This window comes from Scyliorhinus torazame, chromosome 1, assembly GCF_047496885.1.
Source record: "Scyliorhinus torazame isolate Kashiwa2021f chromosome 1, sScyTor2.1, whole genome shotgun sequence".
Taxonomy (NCBI): Eukaryota; Metazoa; Chordata; class Chondrichthyes; order Carcharhiniformes; family Scyliorhinidae; genus Scyliorhinus; species Scyliorhinus torazame.
The window spans coordinates 389512495-389536684 of NC_092707.1; the positions used below are offsets into that span (position 1 = coordinate 389512495).

At 45.4% G+C, this 24190-nt stretch overlaps 1 protein-coding gene across 1 annotated transcript in view; it reads right to left on the reverse strand.

Moving 5' to 3' along the window:
* The window catches only part of efcab2 (EF-hand calcium binding domain 2), a 184302-nt gene that overhangs the window by 138685 nt on the left and 21427 nt on the right, over positions 1–24190 (reverse strand). Inside the window, exons 3-4 of the mRNA XM_072512946.1 lie at positions 9551–9623; positions 3023–3102 (exon numbers count right to left, since the gene is read on the reverse strand). Coding sequence (XP_072369047.1) covers positions 3023–3102; positions 9551–9623 — 153 coding nt within the window. The remainder of the gene's footprint in view (positions 1–3022; positions 3103–9550; positions 9624–24190) is intronic.

Consider the following 24190-nt stretch of genomic DNA (forward strand, 5'->3'; position numbering starts at 1 on the left):
CAACAATCACATGGCCACATTATACTACAACAACAATCACATGGCCACATTACACTACAACAACAAACACCTGGCCACATTATACTGCAACAACAAACACATGGCCACATTATACTGCAACAACAATTACATGGTCACATTATACTACAACAGCAATCACATGGCCACATTTTACTGCAACAACAATCACATGGCCACATTATACTGCAACAACAATCACATGGTCACATTATACTACAACAACAATCACATGGCCACATTATACTACAACAATCACATGGCCACATTATACTACAACAACAATCACATGGTCACATTATACTACAACAACAATCACATGGCCACATTATACTACAACAATCACATGGTCACATTATACAACAACAATCACACGGCCACATTACACTACAACAACAATCACATGGCCACATTATACTACAACAATCACATGGTCACATTATACTGCAACAACAATCACATGGCCACATTATACTCCAACAACAATCACATGGCCACATTATACTGCAACAACAATCACATGTTAAGGGGAACAGTGCAATACAATGCCTTTGTGAAGTCAGTTTTACATGGAATCCTCTTTTCATTCTAATCTTTCTCACTCACACGAAGGACCAGGTGCAAGAACATGTATTGCTGACCAGGAGATTGAATATAATTCACCACTCAGTGGAAGGGCATAGGAACAAAAGAGTAAAAATGGTGCAGTGAAACAGGTAGTGTGACTGGACTGTACAAAGAAAGGCATCAGCATGAGTCAGTGAACTTGAATTTCTGGAATCATAGACTGTTGCGGAAAATACAACGATTTTTTGTTCATATTTTGGTCACAAAGTGAATTGATTCCTTGATTAAATTATCATTTTTTATTTGATGTAAAAGAATCAAGTTTTTTAATATGTAGAACCATGTGATCAGCAGAGACATGAGGAGCACTAACATAAATAGGGAAGGTGTTTCGGTCATTAATTCTTCTATTTTTTAATTTACAAACAAGACAGGAAATAATTAATCAGTGTGTAAATTAGTCCATTTAGCCTGTAAACCTCTTGCTCAAGTGCTAGAACCCATCATTTTGAAGAGAGATTCGTTATACAATTAAATCCAATAAGCAGATGATTACAAACAGGGTAATTGTTAACATCGTGGGTACACAAAGGCTACATGAATACAGTACAAAGATGTTTTGGATCACAGGGTTAAGGTTCATTTCAAGGATCTGCTGCTCAATCATTAGCAAATAAAGCAACACTATAAAAACCTGAAATTGCAACAGTCTCGCTCGCTTATCTGAGTGTTGTCACTTTATGGGTGCCCATTTGGCGCCGGGAAGGGAGGCTGGAGCGGCGTGAACTGCTCCAGCGCCGTGCTAGCCCCCTATGGGAGCCAGAATTGCTACTGCCCGTGCCTGTTTCGCGCCATCGTGAAACGCGACGGCGTTCACGACGGCGCAAATACTCTGTCTCCATTTCAGAGAATCGCGCCCAGGGAGAATGAACAGACCCCGCACAGACAGTGACCCAAGCGGGAATTTGAACCCGGGTCCCTGGTGCTGTGAAGCTACAGTGCTAACCACTGTGCCACCGTGCCGCCCTATCACTGTTTCAGTTGTCGCATGGCCATTGAACAGTAGAAACAAATCAAACTTATTAATAATTCACAACAAAATTAAACCATTGTTTGAACTCTCATATAGTTTTAATAAAAATATTACAATGAGTCCTGAATTTAGAAGTCTGCGTTGGAAAGGTTTCTGGGGTGCTGACAAATATTTTGTGCACATGGTGGCACTATTCAGCACAATGACAGCTGCTTTACTATTCCATTCTGTGATAGTTTAACATGCTACAATTTCCAACTCATTAAAAAGAAAACCTAGTTAAAAAGGTTATACTTTTTAGCACTGATGTTTGATTTGAAATACAAACTAGTTATTTTTGGTAGTGTCTATTTCCTTTTGGTTATGAACTGAATGAGTAGCCCAGAATTTGTGATATTTTAGATTAAAATTCAAGAAACTAAAAGATAGTGGGAGATGGGAGTGGCAGTTAAGTACACATTAAACTTTGGAGGGTGTAAACTCCTCTTTACTTTGTTTGGGATATACTTGGGTTTCCTGGCATAGCAGAGAGGCAACGTGGTGGAGGCCCTTTGAGTTAGGTCCTCATCCTGCTAGGCTGCCCCAGGGCCTCCAGAGGATAGTTCCAGAGGATACTGGTGGATCCTGCACCTGGAGTAGGTGTAGACTCAGTGGAACATTGCAAAGAGACGTCCAGGGAAGCTGCTGGGAAGGTACCATCAACTGAAATACATCAGCAATCTGTGTGAGATTTTGATGCCACCAGGGAACAATGCAGATGTAGGATGGGCAATTCTCAACCCTGCCACCTCATTTTCAGAAACTATTAAAAGTTCATGTCATCCAGGCATTTGAAACCTTTGAACCTTATTCAAGCATATATGGAAGATAAAGGAATGATGAGCAGTAGTTGGTACACACATCTATTTACATCAAATGTGGTAGACCATAAGACCATAAGATATAGGAGTAGAATTAGGCCACTCGGCCCATTGAGTCTGCTCCACCATTCAATAATGGCTGATATTTTTCTCATCCCCATTCTCCTGCCTTCTCCCCATAACCCCTGATCCCCTTATTAATCAAGAACCTATCTATCTCTGCCTTAGACACTCAGTGATTTGGCCTCCACAGCCTTCTGCGGCAAAGAGTTCCACAGATTCACCACCCTCTGGCTGAAGAAATTCCTCCTTTCTGTTTAAAGGATCGTCCCTTTAGTCTGAGATTGTGTCCTCTGGTTCTAGTTTTTCCTACAAGTGGAAACATCCTCTCCATGATCACTCTATACAGTAGAGAAAGTGTTCAGTGGTTAGCAGACACAAAAGTTTTTAACCATCACAGTCAATTATTTATTTTATCAATTAGTTATCTTAGCACTTCAATAAATCAATCAGCCTTGAAATCAGCAATTTATCTAGAACTCACTTCCTTTCTAATAACACTCTAGTCATCATCGGAAGAAACTTATCCAATTGTATATACCCTGTGGGTTCTTCTTCCTCCACCTTTAAATAGAAATTGCAAAATAGAATTACAATAAAAAAACAACTTAAGGTACACCAATGTCTAATTTTCATCAGTCTGCCTCTAGAAACTAGTGAGTTACAATTACAATATAGCTTTTACGGGCAATATTGAAATTTGTGTTATAAATCAAAGCCAAAAAGATTGCGAGATGACATAATTCCTTTCAAAATAACCTACAGTATATCTGCCAAACGTCAAAATAATCCAAATTGTTGAAACATAATATTAAGTGCATTTGAATTAACACTAAATAAGCAGAAAATGTGTGATAGCTGACTGCAAAGAGGCTGAAATAATAGCTTTTGCACTGTTTCTATAATTTGTAGCATCTTCTGTTGCCGCACTGAATTATAATGCCAGCCTTTAGACAAATTATTTCATATTTACTTTTTAAAAATAAATTTAGAGTACCCAACTGTCATTTTCCAATTAAGGGGCAATTTAGTGTGGCCAACCCCCCTAACCTGCACATCTTTGGGTTGTGGGGGTGAGACCCACGCAGACAAGGGGAGAATGTGCAAACTCCACACGGACAGTGACCCGGGGCCAGGATCGAACCCGGGTCCTCAGCGCCGTGAGGTAGCACTGCTGCCTCACGGCGCCGAGGTTCGATCTCAGGTCACTGTCTGTGTGGAGTTTGCACATTATCCCCGTGTCTGCGTGGATCTCACCCCCACACCCCAAAGATGTGCAGGGTAAGTGGATTGGCAATGCTAAATTGCCCCTTAATTTGAATTTCTTTTTAAAAAGTCTCTGTTTCAAAGAGTTTAATAGAATTAAGTAATTTTCACCAAGTCCCAAATTGGACAGTGAGAATTCGTTAATTGTAAAAAAAAACATACGTTTATTAAGAATCTTTTAACAAAATTTTCAACCGTACAAACAAACCCCCTAGCCCGCCCCCCCCCCCCCCCCCCACACCGGTAACAAAAAGAAAAGAAAACTCGCATAGCAAGACATAAACATGGCAAATCACTATAAAACAGAACTTTGTACATTGGATTCCTCCCGTACATATCAGTTTTTCGGATCATTTATGTATTTTCTTGCTCAGATGCCCCCCAGAAAAAAAAACCTTCCCCGTCCCTCCCTCTTCCCCCCCCCCAAAAGAGATGTCCCCCCCCCTCTCATATGGGCATGGTTCGCCGGGCTTCCTGAGCACCTCCCGCATCTGTCCTCCACCCCAAAGAACCTACTCAACCTCGCCCCCGTCATACGCGCTCTGTGAACAACCTTAAATTGTATCAGGCTAAGTCTGGCACTCGGGCCAGCCGGGTGGTGTGGAAAACGCATTTGCCCTCGTTATAGGTCAGGTTAAGGGCTCGGGCGGTCTGGAGGAACTTTTTGAGGTTGGCGTCATGGTCCTGCTGATCATGGCCGCAGATGGTGACATTGTCCAAGTACGGGTATGTAGCCCGCAAACCGTACTGGTCCACCATTTGGTCCATCGCCCTTTGAAAGGCGGAGACCCCATTTGTGACACCAAAGGGGACCCTGAGGAAGTGGAAGAGCCGGCCGGCTGCTTCAAAGGCAGTATAGGGGCGGTCTTTTGGTCGGATGGGGAGCTGGTGGTAGGCAGATTTGAGGTCGACCGTGGAAAAGACTCAGTATTGGGCGCTCCGATTTACCATTTCCGCGATGCAAGGAAGGGGGTACGCATCAAGCTGCGTGAATCGGTTTATGGCCTGGCTATAATCCACGACCATCCATGCCTTCTCCCCGGACCGGACTACCACCACCTGCGCTCTCCAAGGGCTGTTGCTAGCCTCGATGACCCCCCTCTCCCAGTAAACACTGGACCTCTGACTTGATAAAAGCCATATCTTGGGCACTGTAGCGCCGGCTCCTGGTGGCGACGGGCTTACAGTCAGGAGTGAGGTTAGCGAATAGCGAGGGGGGTGCGACTTTCAGTGTCGCAAGGCAGCACACCGTGAGGGGGGGGCAAGGGTCCGCCGAACTTCAGTGTCAGGCTTCGGTGGCTGCACTGGAAATCCAGTCCGAGCAGCAGGGGGGCACAGAGGTGAGGGAGGATATAAAATTTGAAACGGGTGTATTTGGCACCCTGGATCGAGAGATCCGCAATACAGTACCCCGTGATTTGTACCGAGTGGGACCCAGATGCGAGGGCTATGGTTTGGGATGCGGGATGGGTGCGTAGGGAGCAGCGCCTTACCGTTTCAGGGTGGATAAAGCCTATCTATATCCTGCTGTATTCTCTAACAATCTTCATCACTATCCGCAACTCCTGCAATCTTAGTATCATCCGCAAACTTGCTAATCAGACCAGCTACGTTTCCTTCCAAGTCATTTAGATATATTACAAAGAGCAGAGGTCCCAGTACTGATCCCTGCGGAACAGTTTTGTATGAGGGAGGGATCCCTCATGTAGGATGAGGGATCCCTAGGCAGCACGGTAGCACACATGGCTAGCGCTGTGGCTTCCCAGCGCCAGGGTCCCAGGTTTGATTCCCCGCTGGGTCACTGTGTGGAGGCTGCACGTTCTCCCCGTATCTGCGTGGGTTTCCTCCGGGTGCTCCGGTTTCCTCCCACAGTCCAAAGACGTGCAGGTTAGGTGGATTGGACATGCTAAAATTGCCCTTAGTGACCAAAAAAGGTTAGGAGGTGTTATTGGGTTACGGGGATAGGGTGGAAGTGAGGGCTTAAGTGGGTCGGTGCAGACTCGATGGGCCGAATGGCCTCCTCCTGCACTGTACGTTCTGTGTTAACACCACTAGTTACAGACCTTCATTCGGAGAAACACCCTTCCACTGCTACCCTCTGTCTTCTATGGCCAAGCCAATTCTGAATCCATCCAGCTAGTTCACCCCTGACCCCATGTGATTTAATCTTTTGCACCAGCCTGCCATGAGGGACCTTATCAAATGCTTTACTAAAGTCCATGTAGACAACATCACAGCCCTTCCCTCATCAATCACTTTTGACACCTCCTGAAAAATTAGTGAGACATGACCTCCCTCATACAAAACTATGCTTTTTGTCAATGCACTTCCAAATGTGCATATATCCTATCTCTGAGAATCTTTTCTAACAATTTTACTATCACTGGCGACAAACTCACTGGCCTATAATTAACCGAATTATCCTTACAACCCTTCTTAAATAACGCTGCAACATTGGCTATCCTCCAATCCTATGAGATCTCACCTGTGGCCAACGAGGACACAAAGATTTCTGTTAGAGGCCCAGCGATTTCATCTCTTGTTTCCCGCAGTAATCTGGGATAGATGCCATTGGGCCCTGGGGATTTGTCTACCTTAATGCTTTTTAACACACCTAACACTTCCTCCCTGTAATAAAGACCTGTTCTAAAGTGTTTACACATCCCTCTGAGACACCACTAATCAATGTGACCCTCTACTTTGTGAATACCGATGCAAAATACTCATTAAGGACCTCACCTACTTCCTCTGATTCTACACATAATTTCCCTCCTTTGTCCTTGATTAGACCTACTCTTTCTCTAGCTACCCTCTTGCTCCTAATGTACGTATAAAATGCCTTGGGATTCTCCTTAATCCTGTCAGCCAACGACATTTTGTGACCCCTTTTTGCCCTCATAACTTCCTGCTTGAGCTCTTTTCTATTTTCCTTGTATTCCTCAAGTGCTTCATCTGTTTTCAGTTGCCTGTACCTCATGTATGCATCATTTTTCTTTTTGACAAGATTCACAATTTCCCTGGTCATCCGTGGTTCCTGAATCCTGCCTTTCCTGTCCTTCCTGTTTACTGGCACATGCCTGTCCTGCACTCCCTCCAACTGCTCCTTAAAAGACTCCCACATGCAAAATGTGGATTTACCCTCAAACAGCCTCTCCCAAGCAACAGCCTCCAAATCTTGTCTAATCTGGTTGTAGTTAGTCTTCCCCCAATTTAGCATCATAACCCTCAGACAACACTTGTCCTTTTCCATGAGTATCCAAAAGCTTACGGAATTGTGGTCACTGTTCGCCACATGTTCTCCCACTGCAACTTCGATGACCAGGCCGGGCTCGTTCCCTAGTACTCGGTCCAATATAGCCCCGCTCTAGTGGACTACCCATATATTGTTCCAAAAAACCTTTTTGGACACACTTAACAAATTCCTCACCATCCAGACCCCTGGCCCTAAGGGATTTCCAGTCAATATGAGGAAAATTAAAGTCTCCCACTACAACAACCCTATTATTTCTACATCTATCCAGATTCTGCTTACATATCTGTTCTTCAACTTCCCGTGGGCTGTTGGGAGGCCTGTAGTATACCCCCATCATAGTGACTGCCCCTTCCTGTTTCTGAGTTCTACCCATAGTGCCCCGTTACTTGATTCTTCCAAGGTGTCCTCCCTCTATACAGCTGTAATATGTTCTCTAACCAGTATTGAAACTTCCCCACCTCTTTTACCTTCCTCCCTGTCTCACCTTAAACACCTATATCTGGAATATTTAGCTGCCAGTCCTGTCCCTTTTTTAACCAAGTCTCCATTTCAGCAACCAGATCCAAGTTCCGCGTGTGAATCAAGGCTCTAAGTTCATCTGTCTTACCTGTTATACTCCGTGCGTTGAAGCAGATGCACTCCAGACCTCCAGGCCCAATGAGTTTGACCTCCCCCAGCCTGCCCTTCCTCTTAGCCAGCCTGACCCTGGTACCATGCTCATCCCAAGTCTCTACATTTGCTGTATAGATTCCCATCCCCCTGCCAAATTAGTTTAAACCCACCCGAACCATACTAGCAAACCTCCAGTTGGTGCCCCTCCAGTTCAGGTGTAACCTGTCCTTCTTGTACAGGCCCCACCTTCTCTGGAAGGCATCCCAGCGACCCAAGAAACTGAAGCCCTCCCTCCTGCACCAGTTCTTTAGCCACGTTTTCAACTGCACTATATCCCTGTTGCTAGCCTTGCTAGCATGTGGCACGGGGAGTAATCCTGAGATTACTACCCTAGAGGTGTTAGCGAATCTAAACGGACTGGGAGTAAGGATGCTAAAAATGGCTCGAGTACCACCATTTGGGTTGGGAGGTTTACTTACCTACTTAGACTTAATTCCTCCAGTCCTATGTGGGACAACGGGCAGCAAGACTCTGCCATTGGCCATGGTCCATCGCAATCTCATTTGCTCCAGCCCAGGTGGGGTCTCGCTCTTGGAGGTTCTCCTTAAAGACACTTCGCCAGGTTTTCTTTGGCCTGTTCTGTCTTCTTCTTCTGTCTGATGGTGTCCATTCAACTGGGGTCGGTATATAATATATTGGCCCATATTTTGCATTGAACGCCCGATTGTTCCTTGCCCTGCTCACATCGGCCACGGATCCCCAGCAGAGGGCATTTTGCTGAATCAGATGCCTTAACAACAGCAAGTCTACGCTCAAAAATCTGTAAAACGCCTATGGGCTGTTACTTCATCGCAAACTCTCCATGGACTACTGATAAAAATTACCTAATCTTCCTTATAATTATGCCAAGTAGAATAATTATTATTTCAGGAAAGGCAAGACCTGTGCAGATTGGAACAGGTCTGTGCTGCAGCCCCTGGAACTACTTTCTAACTGTGCAGTCTGGCTTCTTTTAGCTGTCGATAACTCAGAGATAAATGCAGGAAGTCAAACTCTACAATCTTCCAGCTTTATTGACTTACCTGCATCTTACAGGTAAGTCAAGGGAAAATGGGAAGAGAAGGAACTGGGACAACTTACTAGGGGAAGAGTAACAAGTTCTGGTGTGAGGGGAAGGATTTTAAAAATTCAAATGGCTCATGAGGACCTAACTTCCAGCATAAAATAAAGTTGCAGTTTTTTTTAAGTGGGCTAAAAAGTATTAAGCCATTCATCATGTTTAACTTTCAAACTACCTCTTGTATACTACTCAGTGCCTACAAATCCTAAAGCCAAATTTATAAGTAAGGCAGTGAAAAATGCAGTATTTTCCTGGATCGGGTCTGGACATGAAAAGCATCCACATCTATGAAGGATGTCCGAGGTAGGTTCTTTACTCAGAGAGTGGTTAGGGTGTGGAATGGACTGCCTGCTGTGATAATGGAGTCGGACACTTTAGGAACTTTCAAGCGGTTATTGGATAGGCACATGGAGCACACCAGAGTGACAGGGAGTGGGATAGCTTGATCTTGGTTTCGGACAATGCTCGGCATAACATCGAGGGCCGAAGGGCCTGTTCTGTGCTGTACGGTTCTATGTTCTATGTCATTATCAATAACTTCCTACCCCTGCCTGTCTAATATCCAGAAATACAGGTTAGGTCCAAAATGGGTAAAATGGCAGGGTTATGGGTCTCCTTGCCCCCTTTATTATCCCGCGTGAGCATATAGACACCAGACAGCAACAGCAAGTAAATTGGCTTTGAGGTGCCTTTGGCTTCTCAAACCTATACATAACAATTTTATATCATTTGGAAATAGTCCTAATTTAAACTTTGTGTACCTCTGCTAACATTTCATGAAGTTCTCCTTCACTTGGGCAACAGCCCAAAGATCTAATAATGGTGCCAATTTCTCTGTGGACAGAAGATAAACAGATTAACCAGACAATTTACAGATGGATTTCATAAAATGTGTATGATACACGATCAAATTTATATAATGCATTTAAACAAAGAAATAACATTGAAATAGCAATATTCTAAATGAGGGGTCAAATTTTACAGCAAAACCTAGGATAGCTATTGTTAAGCATTTTGTGAATCGCCTGCACTTCAAGATTAAGTCGTAATCTAAATATAAGAACTGGATTCTATTTGAAACATACTTGCTGATTTCCTAAGGCTTGCTCACAAAGATGAAAAATTATTTCTTTCCATAACTACCCCGCCACTTGTGCTTCACTCTCTTGTTCTGTTTTGTCCACCTGTCCTATTCTTTATCCCACTCTCTCTCGGTATGACAGCCACACACAGGGCAGCACGGTGACACAGTGGTTAGCACTGCTTGCCTCACAGCGCCGAGGTCTCAGGTTTGATCCCGGCTCTGGGTCACTGTCCATGTGGAGTTTGCACATTCTCCCCGTGTTTGCGTGGGTTTCGCCCCCACAACCCAAAGATGCACAGGGTAGGTGGATTGGCCACGCTAAATTGCCCTCAATTGGAAAAAATTGGAACCTGGGACCTCGGCACCGTGAGGCAGCAGGGCTAACCCACTGCGCCACCGTGCTGCTCAGAATCCAAACTAACATGCATGAACGAGAGAAGGTGGAGGCTTAGGTTTGGATGGAAGGGATCAGGAGACCGGACTCTGGGCTGGGACAATATATAGCGGTGGGGGCTTATATATGCAGGAAGTAGTAACAGGTTCTGGTCAAGAGGGAGTATGGATTGAGTTAGAAGTGAGGTAGGGAGAATGTGAAACTGGAGCTGGAAGAGGACCTAAGGGGTAGAGGCTTGCAGTGACACCTAAGACTGGGCTCTGGCAACAAAGCTAACCTGGGAGGTAGCAGGTTCCTGAGTATAAGTGGCATCATGCAGCAGCAACAACATGGAATGCACTGACACTTGGTGGCCAGTTTGATAATTGCTGTCAGCGCAAAGACTGATTCACATGCAGACAATGTAAATGATATGTGATCTCCATATTATTAAATATCTTGTAATAATGTTGTGAATCTGACAATGATTAGCTCATTCTAACTATATGGCAGTAAGGACCAAGTCTGTCACCGTGGGCAGGATTGTAGCCTCTGAGGTAAGGACCCCAATATAGGAACCATTTCTGGATCCCAACCATTCCCCAGGGTGGGGGGAGGGAGTGTAGACACAGTGCAGTTTGACAGCGGTGGGCGGCCAATTTGTTGGAGGGCGGGTTTGACAGCCAATTAGCAGCAGCAGGAGTGGGATGGAGGCGGGGCTTCTAAAGTACAGGGCCGAGATAAAGACACCATGCAGCCATTATTGCGGCAGCTATTTTGAAGCACAATGCAGGCTCCAACTGATCAGGAGGAGAGGCAGAGGTCTGACACACGAGGAGAGGCTGCATTTGCTTCAATGCAGACCTTGAGGTATCACTGAAGGAAATGAGAGAGAGGAGATGGGGCCCATTTCCAGAAGGCATCAGGAGAAGTCTACCCAGCCAAACAAAGCAGACATGGCTAGAGGTGGCTTGAGGTGGCAGAATCTGTCAGCAGCAGCAGCAGCGTTGTGCAGAGGATTTAGGTTCAGTGGTGCAAGTGTTTCAATTACCTTCTTCACTCTGGCAAGATGCATGCAGCACAACACCATGATTACAGGCCCCTGGGCATGCAAACATCAACAGACACACCAGCTAAGCAGCCTGAGGATGCATGGTCCCTCCGGGAAAGGGACACATAACTCTTGGAAGAATTTGCACTGGAGGAGGCGTGGCACAGCTTGTTATTGTGTCTGTCATGGAGGAGGTAGTGATGGAAATTGGCAGAATGGCCCCAAGACAAAGTGGGGCAAAGAAAAATGTGAATACCTTGAAGAGAGGGTGAAAAGATCATGAATTATGTGGATCAAAGGGATAGAGTACACTCCTCTCTGTCCAACAGCATGTGAAAGACTCAGTAAACAGCTGGCTTGTAATGCAGAACAAGGCCAACAAGGTTCCATTCCCATACCGGCCTCTCCGAACAGGCGCTGTAATGTGGCGACTAGGAGCTTTTCACAGTAACTTCATTGAAGCCTACTTGTGACAATAAGTGATTATTATTATTATTCATAGGGAAGCTTCAGCACTGCAGCTTCCATGTACCTGAACTATCCCTGATCCACCATGTGCCCTGGCCAAAATTCCAAACTGGCCCTTAATGAGCTGATAACATGTTTGCGAATAAGACCAATGAGTCACTTCTCCAAATTGGGAGAGGGTGAGGGGGGGGCGGAGGAGTCAGCTCCCACCCTCCCTCATCCTGAGCAGCAGGAATGGCAAAGTCAAACTGCACATTGCCCAGCAGTGTTAATTTTCATACCTGCCCACCTCTGCACACACCCCGTTGAGGTCTAACAATCCTGCACCAAAGGTCTGTCCCTCCAGGTACTGGCAGCTCAATCTGGAGTATGCAGGATCACAAGGAGTCGGCACATTCAAAGTGGCCATGCATGTGGCAGCCAGGGACCAAGGAATGCTGCGTGAAGGAACAAAATGGAATAGAAAGCTAGGGATCACTGCAGCAATCAGGTCTGGGCCCAGGGAAGGCAATACAGGCTGGGCTGGAAGAGTGTGGAGCATTGTTAAAAACCGTTGTGACAAAGTGGCAGAGCTGGAGTACAGTATCCCAACGTTTATTAATAGGGGCATGGAGTGCAAGAGCAAGGATAAACTTGGATAAAACACTGGTTTCGCTTCAACTAAAATATTGCATCCCATTCTAGGCATCACATTTTAGAAAATATATGAAGGCATTACAGACAGTGCAGAAAAGATTAATGAGAATCAAGTTCCTCATCCCTGGAACCAATTATGAAAATAGATTGGAGAAGGCTGAGAGGAGATTTGATGGAGGTATTCAAAATCATGAGGGATCTAGACCGAAAAATTATTCCCTAAAGGATCAAGAATAAGAGGGCAGAGATTTAAGGTAATTGGCAAAAGAAGCAATTACGACAGGACAGGAGAAGAAACATATTCACACAGCAAGGGGTTAGGATCTGGAATGTACTCCCAGAGAATGTGGCGGGGGCAAATTCAATCAAAGCATTCAAAAGGGAATTGAATAGTGTAGACTGAGTGGTCACGTGAAAATGTGATGAAGCGGCTACAAAAGAGGGCACAGCACAAGTGTTGAAGTAGCTGACAAGCTAGTGAATAAACTATTGTTTGTTGAAAGTCCTTGCTGTTAGTGATTCAAGAACTCAACATTTACATGGTGTCAGGAGTTGGCCATATGGCACAAGGGTTTTGTCGCATCGACCTACTTGTCTTTGATGAAAATGTCACGGATAGTTGGGAAAGGTTCGAGAAGGAATGACATATTTACTGCGGTGCTGCATTGTCTGACAAGTCAAAAATGTTGAGGCTTATACTTTATTAAACATAGCAGGTCCCGAGGCCGTCGAAAAACTCAGCAAGTCCCGAGGCTGTTTCCAGGCAGAAAGGAGGAAAAACAGGAGCCTGAAGTCATCGTAAAAAATGTCTGGGAATATCTGTCTCCGGGGAAAAAACATAATCCTCGATAGACATGCGTTCAATTCAACAAACCAAAGTGCAGGTGAATCAATACAATTTTACATGGCTACCCTGAAAATATTGGCAAAGAAATGTGCATTTGGAACTCTCACTGATGAATAATTAGAGATCGAATAGTTTGTGGAATTCATAGCGATTTAGTCCTCAAGCTGCTGCTGTGAGAGAAAGATCTAACATTACAGGGCAGCCATTAGTATCTGTATGTTAAACAATCAGAAAAAGAAGCAGAGATTTTGGGCGGGAAACAGAGGTACTTGCAGTATGGGGGCGCTCTGCTCCAATTGCAGCGGCCAGCAACCTCTAATCAGAACAGTTCGTTTTGCATATGGTAAAAGATGCAACAAATGAGGAATCACTACGCTAAGTGCTGCAAATCAAACAACAGCAGGCCTCCTCTGCCATCAACAACATGGCAGCTGGTCGATCCTCCACAGGTAGGAGCATCAGTAAGGTGACTGAATTGGACCTTAGTCAAAGCAGCGAAGCTACAGAGCCTCCAACACTCCATTGCGAGAGTTCAACAGCTTCACAGGAAAGAGTGAGATCTTCACCACCCTCAATGTAATTTGCAGTAACCGCAAGGCTAAAAGTAATGATTGACACTGGAGCAAAGTGTTTTGTATTATCCAGCCTAATGTTACAGCAACTAAACCCATTTACAGCACCAGATCCCAGCACCCAGGCGGACCTCATGGCTCATGGCGGCTAAACCATCTGCACCAAAGTGTGGCTACCCTCCACTGCACACAGGGAAATTTTGAGTTTGATATCGCTGACCAGAATGGCCACTACTAAATCTTCGGGACAGCATTACATTGTGGCTCATTCAACTTGGTACAGAAGTGCATGCTCTACAACTCCAAGATCCACAGGTGACAGCATACAAAGACCTCTTCAACTGTGACATCATTGGTCAGCTACCAGTTGTATACCACATGAGACTAGATGATCCGGTACCACCAACAGTCTGTGCTCCGAGAAGAGTACCGGAAGCCATGAAGCAGAACGTAATTAATGAACTGTATCAGATGCCAGCACAAAGTGCCATTACTCCTATAGACGAGGCAAAGAATAGGATTCAGCAATGGTGGCTGCAGTAAAGGTAGCAGAGTTAGGATATGTATTGACGCATTCCACTTGAACATGGAGCTGCTGAGACCTCATCACCTTATGAAGAGGTGCTAGCAGACATGCCCAATGCCAAGGTGTTCACCATCCTCAATGTGAAATGTGGGTTTGGCAGGTCCCGATAGATGAGTAATTCTCTAAACTAACCACATTCATGTGTGTGGTAGGTAGATATTGTTTTCTTTGTCTGCCCTTTGGAATCTCCACTAGCAGTGAGGACCTCTAGCAACTATTTGCAGGCCAACCGTGCTCGATCATTGTTGGTGACACCCTGGCTTGGGTCGTGCTCTGCAAGAACATGATGCACATCTTCATCTTGTACGTGACAGAATCAGGACCATACAGTTGAAGTTTAACCCTGAGAAATGCAAATTCAGGGTCAACCAGGTTCCTTATATGGGCCATCTATTCCCAGTCTTTGGTGTAATGCCCGATCCAGACAAGACAATGGCTGTACGACAGGTGGCTATTCCTGTGGACAAGCATGCCTTTACAGAACCTTGGTGTGATAAATTATCGCTCTAGGTTTATCCCGTATGATATGAGGTCACTGGACCTCTCCGCCAACTTCTCCACCAGGACGTCAAATGGTACTGGCAAGGGCATCACAGCGGTCTCCAACACTCAAACAAGCTCTCGTAGCCCCACCGGTGCTACAATACTTTGAGGTTCAAGCACCTGTACTCATATCAGCAGCCACCTCCCAACATGGGTTTGGCGCAGTCTTCATCCAGAATGGCAGACCAATAGCCTTTGCTTCAAGGATCCTCACTGACACTGAGACTCATAATGCACAGATCGAAAAGTAGCGTCTTGCTTCAGTGTTCACTGTCTGAAATTTCATGACTCCATACACGGTCGTCCTGCAACTGTTAAAACAGATTACCAACCACTCGTAACTATTTTTAAAAAGATTCCCCACGTTGCATCTACATGGCTGCAACACATGACGCTAAAGCTGCAACGTTACAATCTCAGCATTGTCTACCAATGTGGTAAGGAGCTGTACTTGGCTGATGCTCTCTCCAGAGCCTTCTTACCTGCTAAAACAAGGCGAATCATGAGGAAGACAGACATTATAACTATAGCGGTTATCAAGAAGCGTTTTCTCTTCCTTTTAGGTGTTAAGGATTGCAAGCTACAGCAACTTACAGTTACCAATGCCCATCTGGGACCCTCCGCACCTTGCCATCCTTCTGACCCCATTCATTCTTCAAAACCCAGTCCTTGCCGTGTGTTCACCAAATCCTCTGACCTGCCCCTCTCTGATGCTGAACATTTTGTACTCGGCCAAGGTCTCAGTTTCACCCCCTTATGTCCTCGCCTGAATGTTGAACCATCTTCTGTCACCTCCTCTCCATGCTCATTAATGATCTGGAGGAAGGAACTGAAGGCACCGTTGCTAGATTTGCAGATGATACAAAGATCTGTAGAGGGGCAGGTAGTATTGAGGAAGCAGGCGGGCTTTAGAAGGACTTGGACAGGCTAGTAGAGTGGGCAAAGAAGTGGCAGATGGAATACAATGTGGAAAAGTGTGAGGTTATGCACTTTGGAAGGAGAAATGGAGGCATAGACTATTTTCGAAATGGGAAGATGCTTAGGAAATCAGAAGCACAAAGGAACTTGGGAGTCCTTGTTCACGATTATCTTAAGGTTAACGTGCAGGTTCAGTCGACAGTAAGGAAGGCAAATGGAGGGCAGCACGGTGCTACAGTGGTTAGCACTGCTGCCTCATGGCGCCGAGGTCCCAGGTTCGATCTGGGCTCTGGCTCACTGTCCTTGTGGAGTTTGCACATTCTCCCCGTGTTTGCATGGGTTTCGCCCCCACGACCCAAAGATGTGCAGGGTAGGTGGATTGGCCATGCTAAATTACCCCTTAATTGGAAAAAATGAATTGGGTACTCTAAATTTATACAAAAGAAAGAAAAGGAAGGCAAATACAATGTTAACATTCATGTCGAGAGGGCTGGAATACAAGATGTACTTCTGAGGCTGTATAAGGCCCCATTTTGAGTATTGTGAGCAATTTTGGACCCCGTATCTAAGGAAGGATGTGCTGGCCTTGGAAAGGGTCCAAAGGATGTTCACAAGAATAATCCCTGGAATGAAGAGCTTTTTGTATGAGGAACGGTTGAGGACTCTGGGTCTGTACTCATTGGGGTTTAGAAGGATGAGGAGAGACCTTATTGAAACTTACAGGATACTGCGTGGCCTGGATAGAGTGAACGTGGAGAGAATGTTTCCACTTGTAGGAAAAACTAGAAGCAGAGGGCACAATCTCAGACTGAAGGGACGATCCTTTAAAACAGAGATGAGGAGGAATTTCTTCTGCCAGAGGGTGGTGAATCTGTGGAACTCTTTGCCGCAAAAGGCTGTGGAGGCCAAATCACTGAGTGTCTTTAAAACAGAGATAGATAGGATCTTGATCAATAAGGGGATCAGGGGTTATGGGGAGAAGCATGAGAATGGGGATGAGAAAAATATCAGCCATGATTGCATGGTGGAGCAGACTCGATGGGCTGAGTGGTCTAATTCTGCTCCTATGTCTTATGGTCTCACTTCTCTGGGCAGGAATCTTTCCCTGATTCAATGGATCCTTTCACGCAACTCCAGTATTCCTCCTCTCCCTGCATCCCACCCTCTGGCCTCCTACTTTCTCTTGATCTTTTCATTGAGAACTGTCAACGCGACATTGGCCGTCTCAATTTCTCTGCTCCTCTCACCCATTCTGACGTGTCTTCCTCTGAACTTCCTGCACTCTGTGCACTCAGGTCCAACGGTGAGCTTGTGATCAAACCTGTTGACAAGGGTGGTGCTGTTGTTATCTGACATACTGACCTGTACCTCCCAGAGGCTGAGTGCCAACTCTCAGACCCGACTGGTTCCTACCTCTCCCTGGACCATGACCCCACCACCAAACATCAAGCCATTGTTTCCAGGACGGCCATTGACCTCATCACCTCTGGTGATCTTCCCTCCACAGCAGCCAACGTCTTTGGGAACCCAACACACTTTGAAGTTATTACCACCAAGAATTCTCCCCCTAAACTACAAAGGGTCGGGAAATCCCTAAGAAATCTCCCCCTAAAGCACAAAGGGTCGAGATATCACCAAAAATCTCCCCCTAAACCACAAAGGGTCGAGATATCACCAAAAATCTCCCCTAAACCACAAAGGGTCAAGATATCACCAAAAATCTCCCCAAAACCACAAAGGTCGAGATATCACCAAAAATCTCCCCTAAACCACAAAGGGTCGAGAAATCACTAAGAAATCTCCCCTACACCAAAAAGGGTCGAAAAATTCTATGTGGTGCACAGGGACTCCCTTGTCCCTGACTCCTAGACAGACTTAGGTGGGTGCTATTCGGATCAAACTAATTTTTCAAGTTAATCACCAGTATAACCCATATCTTCCCAGAAGATTTCATTTACTTATCACTTAATAGCACTACACACAGGTCAGGCTTTTTAAGTAGAATAAGTGAACTTTACAATTGGAATTAATAGCAATTCTTTCAGGATATTAACTTAATAAAGTTTATTTTCCAAATTAAAAGATTAAAACTTTTTTTTTAATGGATATAACAGCTCTTTTTCTTTTGATGTATTGAGCCAGTATAAGACCTTCAGGTCTTCCTTGTCAATCATTCATTTTTAGTCTTGGGTCTTCCGATATATTTTCTGGGTTGTTTGGTTTTTCTTTCTTCCTTCTTCCTCCCGCTCTTTATTTATTCCGTTATGACCTTGTTCTTTATAGCCGCTGGTACTTTATTCGCTTTGCGGAGCCATTCGCCCAGCCTCCGCATGCCGTTGGCTTTTTTCCTCTGCTCCAGTCATCGGCTGCCTTCCTCTCCGGCTGCCTTTGTTCAACTGACTGTTGTCAACAGCCCAACTGCTCTTAACTGCCGTTATTTTTAAAAATAACGGCTGCCTCTCGCACGCGCTGCCAACTGCCGCCTTTCGTTAAACAGCAACGGCTTCCACGAGTCCCAGCACGCGTCCCTTTCCAATAATGGAAAAAAAATGTTTTCATAAATAACACGGGCAGCACGGTAGCATTGTGGTTAGCACAATTGCTTCCCACTCCAGGATCCCAGGTTCGATTCCGGCTTGGGTCACTGTCTGTGCGGAGTCTGCACATCCGTCCCGTGTGTGCGTGGGTTTCCTCCGGGTGCTCCGGTTTCCTCCCACAGTCCAAAGATGTGCAGGTTAGGTGGATTGGCCATGATAAATTGCCCTTAGTATCCAAAATTGCCCTTAGTGTTGGGTGGGGTTACTGAGTTATAGGGATAGGGTGGAGGTGTTGACCTTGGGTAGGGTGCTCTTTCCAAGAGCCGGTGCAGACTTGATGGGCCGAATGGCCTCCTTATGAACTGTAAATTCTATGATCTATGAACAAAAACTCCCACTGGGGTCGATTCTACACACACCCGCAGATAAAAATAGTGGCCAACCATCTTTTCTCTCTCTCCCACAACATGGTCAAAGATTTGACATGATTGTTATTTGAATGGCAGGCAGATGAGCTTCAGGGCACTGACTGGTGACGTCCCGTTTCTCCAAAGACACCTGCTCAAGTTGGTCATCCGCTCCCTTCGCCCAACATTGGTTCCCCAAACAAAAACCTAGGTCCTCCCAGGACAACACCCACGGCTCAAATGCCACATTTTCCCATTTTTTATTACAACTTACAGAGAGTCATCTGAAAAAGAGGAATGTACACGGTTATGGGGACAAGACAGAGAGGTGACACTGAGTGAATTGCTCATTTGGAGAGCCTATGCAGACTTGATGGGCTGAATGCCTCCTTCTGCACTGTAACAATCCTGTGATTCCGTGAATTGAGCTGATATTGGAAGGACATATGAAGCTCAGGTTCCCTGAAATGGGCTTTCATAGGAGGCACGGATTGAAGAGGCTAAGGCGGTGGAGTGAACCCGGCAGGGGGAAGAGTAATGCAGATCCAGGAGCAAGCAAGGCAAATAAAACTCCTGGATTATCAGGCAGGAGAAATGTGAAGTATCATGGTCAATGAAAACGGGTTGAAATTGCTCTCAAATCCACAAATACACCCCCTCCCACCCCAATATACCCACCACAACCTCACCACCTCCAACCATCTGAAGACCCCCACTCTCACCACCACACCTCATCATCCCCAACCATCTGACCAAGTGAGTGCACAGATCAACCCGCAGCGTTAGAGATCCAATACAATATTCAAAACACAAAGGGTGGGATTCTCCGTTAGCCGACGCCGAAATCGGGAAATGTGTTTTGCCGGTGAATACCTTCCAATGCCAGAATCGCAGCAGGCACCGATTTAACACCAAATCTCGATTCTCCGTTACCTCAAAAAACGGCGTCAATGCCACACTCTGTAAGTACAGTAGGCACCATTTGCGTATCTTTAGCAGCCTGACCCGGTACTCTCCAAGTCCTCCGCGATTCTCCGCCTGCGATGGGTCGAGTTCATGACAGCGTGGTTCACTTCTACTTTTTTAAATTGTGAAACCGGCGTGGCGGCTGCTGAGGGAGGTAGAGGGGGTACAGAAAGTATCCAATATGGCCACAGTGTGCTGACAGTTGTGCCGCTGGCCAGGGGGCTTCTGCCCGGAATGGGGGGAGTAGTGGGGGGTGGCCAGGATGTGAGCTGTGGTGTCAGGGTGGACGGACACGAGCACCATTGCCAGAGCCGGAAAAGCAGCCATGCAGCTGCACACTACTAACAGCTCGCATTGAACCTGGTGCCACGGGTCATACAGGTGTCCCCTCAGGGTGTCCTCTGGCCCTAGCCGACCCATCAGCTGTATGGGTGCACTACACAACCAGTGCCATATTTTTGGTTGGGATAAGTGTGTGTGGGGAGTGTAATGTGTAAGTGCGGCTGCAGCTTGTCAACCTCCTGAGTGTCGATCACGGACCCAGCGTATCCCGCACCATTTTTCAGTGAAATTGAGTGTGTTCCACGCGGCACCGGTGCTAGTCCCTCAACAGTAGTGGAATCGGTCCAGGTGAGGCACCGGTTTTTCTGGCGTAAAAGTCCATGAATTCTCAGTTGGCCTCAACACTTAGTCTCAGAAACCGAGAATCCAGCTCAAGATTTTTAAAATAGAAAATGTGTCCCATTTAAATTGGTCTGTGTGGATTTGTTCTTGTGCTAACAGCAGTTATCAGTCTGACCACCAAGTGTCAGTATACCCCAGGGTTGCTGTTGTGAGATGACATTTACATTTATGAACATCATTAGAGCAAATTTACATGAGAAAATGTTTGCAGTTCAATGGCCAATTCTGCATTCATTATATAAATGACCATCTTTCAAAAAAGTTATCTTTGTTTTTTAAATAAATTTAGAGTACCCAATTCATTTTTTCCAATTAAGAGGCAATTTAGCGTGGCAACTACCCGCCACACCTTTTGGGTTGTGGGGATGTGGTGGTATGTATTAGGGGTAGTACGGTACCTGTGATGCCGAGAGGCTATTGGTAGACAGACGCTGGGTCCTGGTTGGATCTGCCGCCTGCTGGCTCCACCCAGTAAGGCGGAGTATAAGAGCCCGGGTTCTCCCAGCAGCCGCATTCTGTAACTGAGCTGCTGGGGAACAAGTCTTGCTTAATAAAGCCTCGATCGACTTCATCACTTCTCGACTCGTGAGTAATTGATTGTGTTACAGGGGACAAAACCCACGCAAACACAGGGAGAATGTGCAAACTCCACACGGACAGTGACCCAGAGCCGGGATCGAACCTGGGACCTCGTAGCCGTGAGGCAGCAATGCTAACCACTGCGCCACCGTGCTGCCCATGGCTCTCATTAATTTTATAGAAATGGGGCTTATGTGGTGATAATTGGTTTCTCGCCTCGCTACAGCAAGATCCTGATTTCACCTATGGGAGCCAGTTGCATTGCAAACTGTTTGGCATCTGGGGCGGTTCTCGTTTTTGTCTATTCACCAGCCTCATTTCGCTTGAGCAAGAGAGTAACGAGGCCAGAGAATCACGCCCGCAATGAAGCTCTGCTCACTTGAGACATGGCACCACACTACATTAGGATTAATAATGCAGCATTTAACGTTTGCACCTAGACTGACTGTTGGAAACAAAATAGCCGTAACCACCGAAGTACACCTGATGTTAAGGAAAAGATTAATGTGCAAAATAAATAAGAAAAGTCAAAGATGAAAAATGGTCATTGAGCTCATCAAAGCTTCTAAATTTCCGTTTGAAACATCTCCAATGTTTTGTCTTTCGACTTTGCCTGGCTGATCATTCCAAACATTGAACTTCTGAAAAGTTAGATAAGATGATTTGGCTGATGAAAGCATTCTGTTACTCCCGCTCAAGCAGTTAGTTTCATCCCAGTTCTTTTGTTTCTTCTCGCTGCCTAAGAGATTACGTAAGAATGTAAGAATAGGGGCAGCACGGTAGCACAGTGGTTACTGTTGCTTCACAGCTCCAGGGTCCCAGGTTCGATTCCTGGCTTGGCTCTGTGTAGAATCTGCATGTTCTCCTCGTGTCTGCGTGGGTTTCCTCCGGGTGCTCCGGTTTCCTCCCACAGTCCAAAGATGTGCAGGTTAGGTGGACCGGCCATGATAAATTGCCCTGAGTATCCAAAATGTTAGGTGGGGTTACTGGGTTACGGGGATAGGGCAGAGGCACGGGCGAAAGTAGGGTGCTCTTTCCAGGAGCCAGAGTAGACTCGATGGGCCGAATGGCCTCCTTCTGAACTGTAAATTCTGTGATCTGTGAGTAGGCCTCTTCAGTCTGCTCTGCCATTCAATAAAATCTTCTGCTCCAATTCTACTTTCCCTTCCTATCCCCATGTACCTCAGTTCCATAAGTGTCCAAAAATCTATCAATTTCATTCTTGAATTGACTCAATGACTGAGCCTTACAGGGTAGAATTCTAGCAACTCACAACCTCAGTGAAAAAATTTCTCCTGAACTTAGTTCTAACTGACCAACCCCTTGACCCAAAATGATTGCCTCTAGTTCTGGACTCTCTCGCAAAGAGAAACTGTCTGTCAACATCTTCCCTGATACGGCCCTTTTGAAATTTTATACATTTCAACGAGATTCCATTTATATTAATTCCTGACGATATATGCCCATTCTACTCAATTTTCCAAACACTAGTTGATGTCCTGCAATGTTGTTCAAGGTGTTGGAGAAGAGACAGTTTTATAACACCAATAACACCAATAGCATATATTCCTCTAACTTCAGATGGAGCCAACAATAAAGGGTATCTCTTATTCTATCTGCAACAAATGCCTCATTCCCCTTTTCATAGCGAACAAAAGATAAACATTCAAATAGTCATTGGATAGACATATGGACGATAAGGGAATAGTGTAGATGGGCTTTAGAGTGGTTTCACAGGTCGGCGCAACATCGAGGGCCGAAGGGCCTGTACTGTGCTGTAATGTTCTATGTTCTATGTTCTATCCCTCTTTTCCCAGCAAACAAAAGGCACATTTGCAAGCAATATCCTGTGTCCTGTGAGGTATCCAAGTTGCCCACTATACACCCACTGTTCTCAATCATTAATAACTGTTTGTTCTACTCGTCAGCCAGTTTTTGAACATGCATTGCACACACAGCCTGTGAATCATGCAGGTCTCATAATGGTCCATATGCGCGTTGATATTGGCAGTATGTCATTCCCGTGACGCTTGTTGCCTTGGTAACTGTTGTTGTTCTATTGCAGTTGTTGGAGATACATGAACCTCTGGAACCTCTGTACTCAATAAAGCTGATGAGCTCACTTCTCCCTGACCAGCTGATTGGAGTGAAGGAGCTACTTTGCTAGTTGAGCTCATATGCCTGCGATTACGCATGCACATCTGGTTGAATTTTTCAACTCCCACTTTGAGTTGCTTGGTGTGGAATTGTGTCATTCCTTCCTCTTAGGACCTTTGTGTCATCTCGGAAAATGTTTTGTTCAGATCTCACATAGCTTGGTTAATTGAAGAGAGTTTATTTTCAATGGTATATACCCAGCTGGAATCTTGCCTTCAAATCTACCAGTTCAGCTTTGGTGCATAAATATTCCTGTTGAACTATTGACATATAAATTTTGCTTGTGCATTCGCTTACACTGACGTGGTTGGCAACCAGCTTGTGGTTTACTTGCACATTGTCTCCCATGCTCTGGAAACTTTTGTTTTCCTTTCTCTGTTGGCACATTTAGGGTTATCAATCCAAACTTTCGACTTGCTTCAGCTGAGATGAGTGGTCATTGCATCCTATCTATAATCTGAAATTCCAGATCATCCTTCTTGCCACTGCATTGTGTTGTCAGGCTGCTGATAGCTCCCCAATACCCACCTCGTTTTGCTTTTCTCTCACCAAACACTTGTGGATGATATGATTTTGTTTCTTGCAGCCTGCCTTGCGATGGGTGAACATCCATCCACTTCTTACAAGGCAAATATTGTCAGGGGAGGCGATGGGCAGGGGAGAGGGTCGGTACGGCAGCACAACTGGCAGCCAGGACTATCTATGACCATAGCAATTTCCTCCCTGTAATTGCTACTGAAGAATCCTTGCAACACAGCACAAACAAGGGCACTTGCTCTACACAGTTGGTGCATGTATGCTGTAAACTACCTAGTCATTTAAAAGAACACCTTCCATGAAAACAAATTCATAAAAAGAAGCCTGCACAGACTGCCAATGCATTCGCTTCATAAAACCAAAACTCATTTGAAAAGATATTAATAGCAAATACTCCAATCAGGGAATAAGTAATAGGACACTCTGGGTTTGAAATAATTCAAATATATTTTGTAT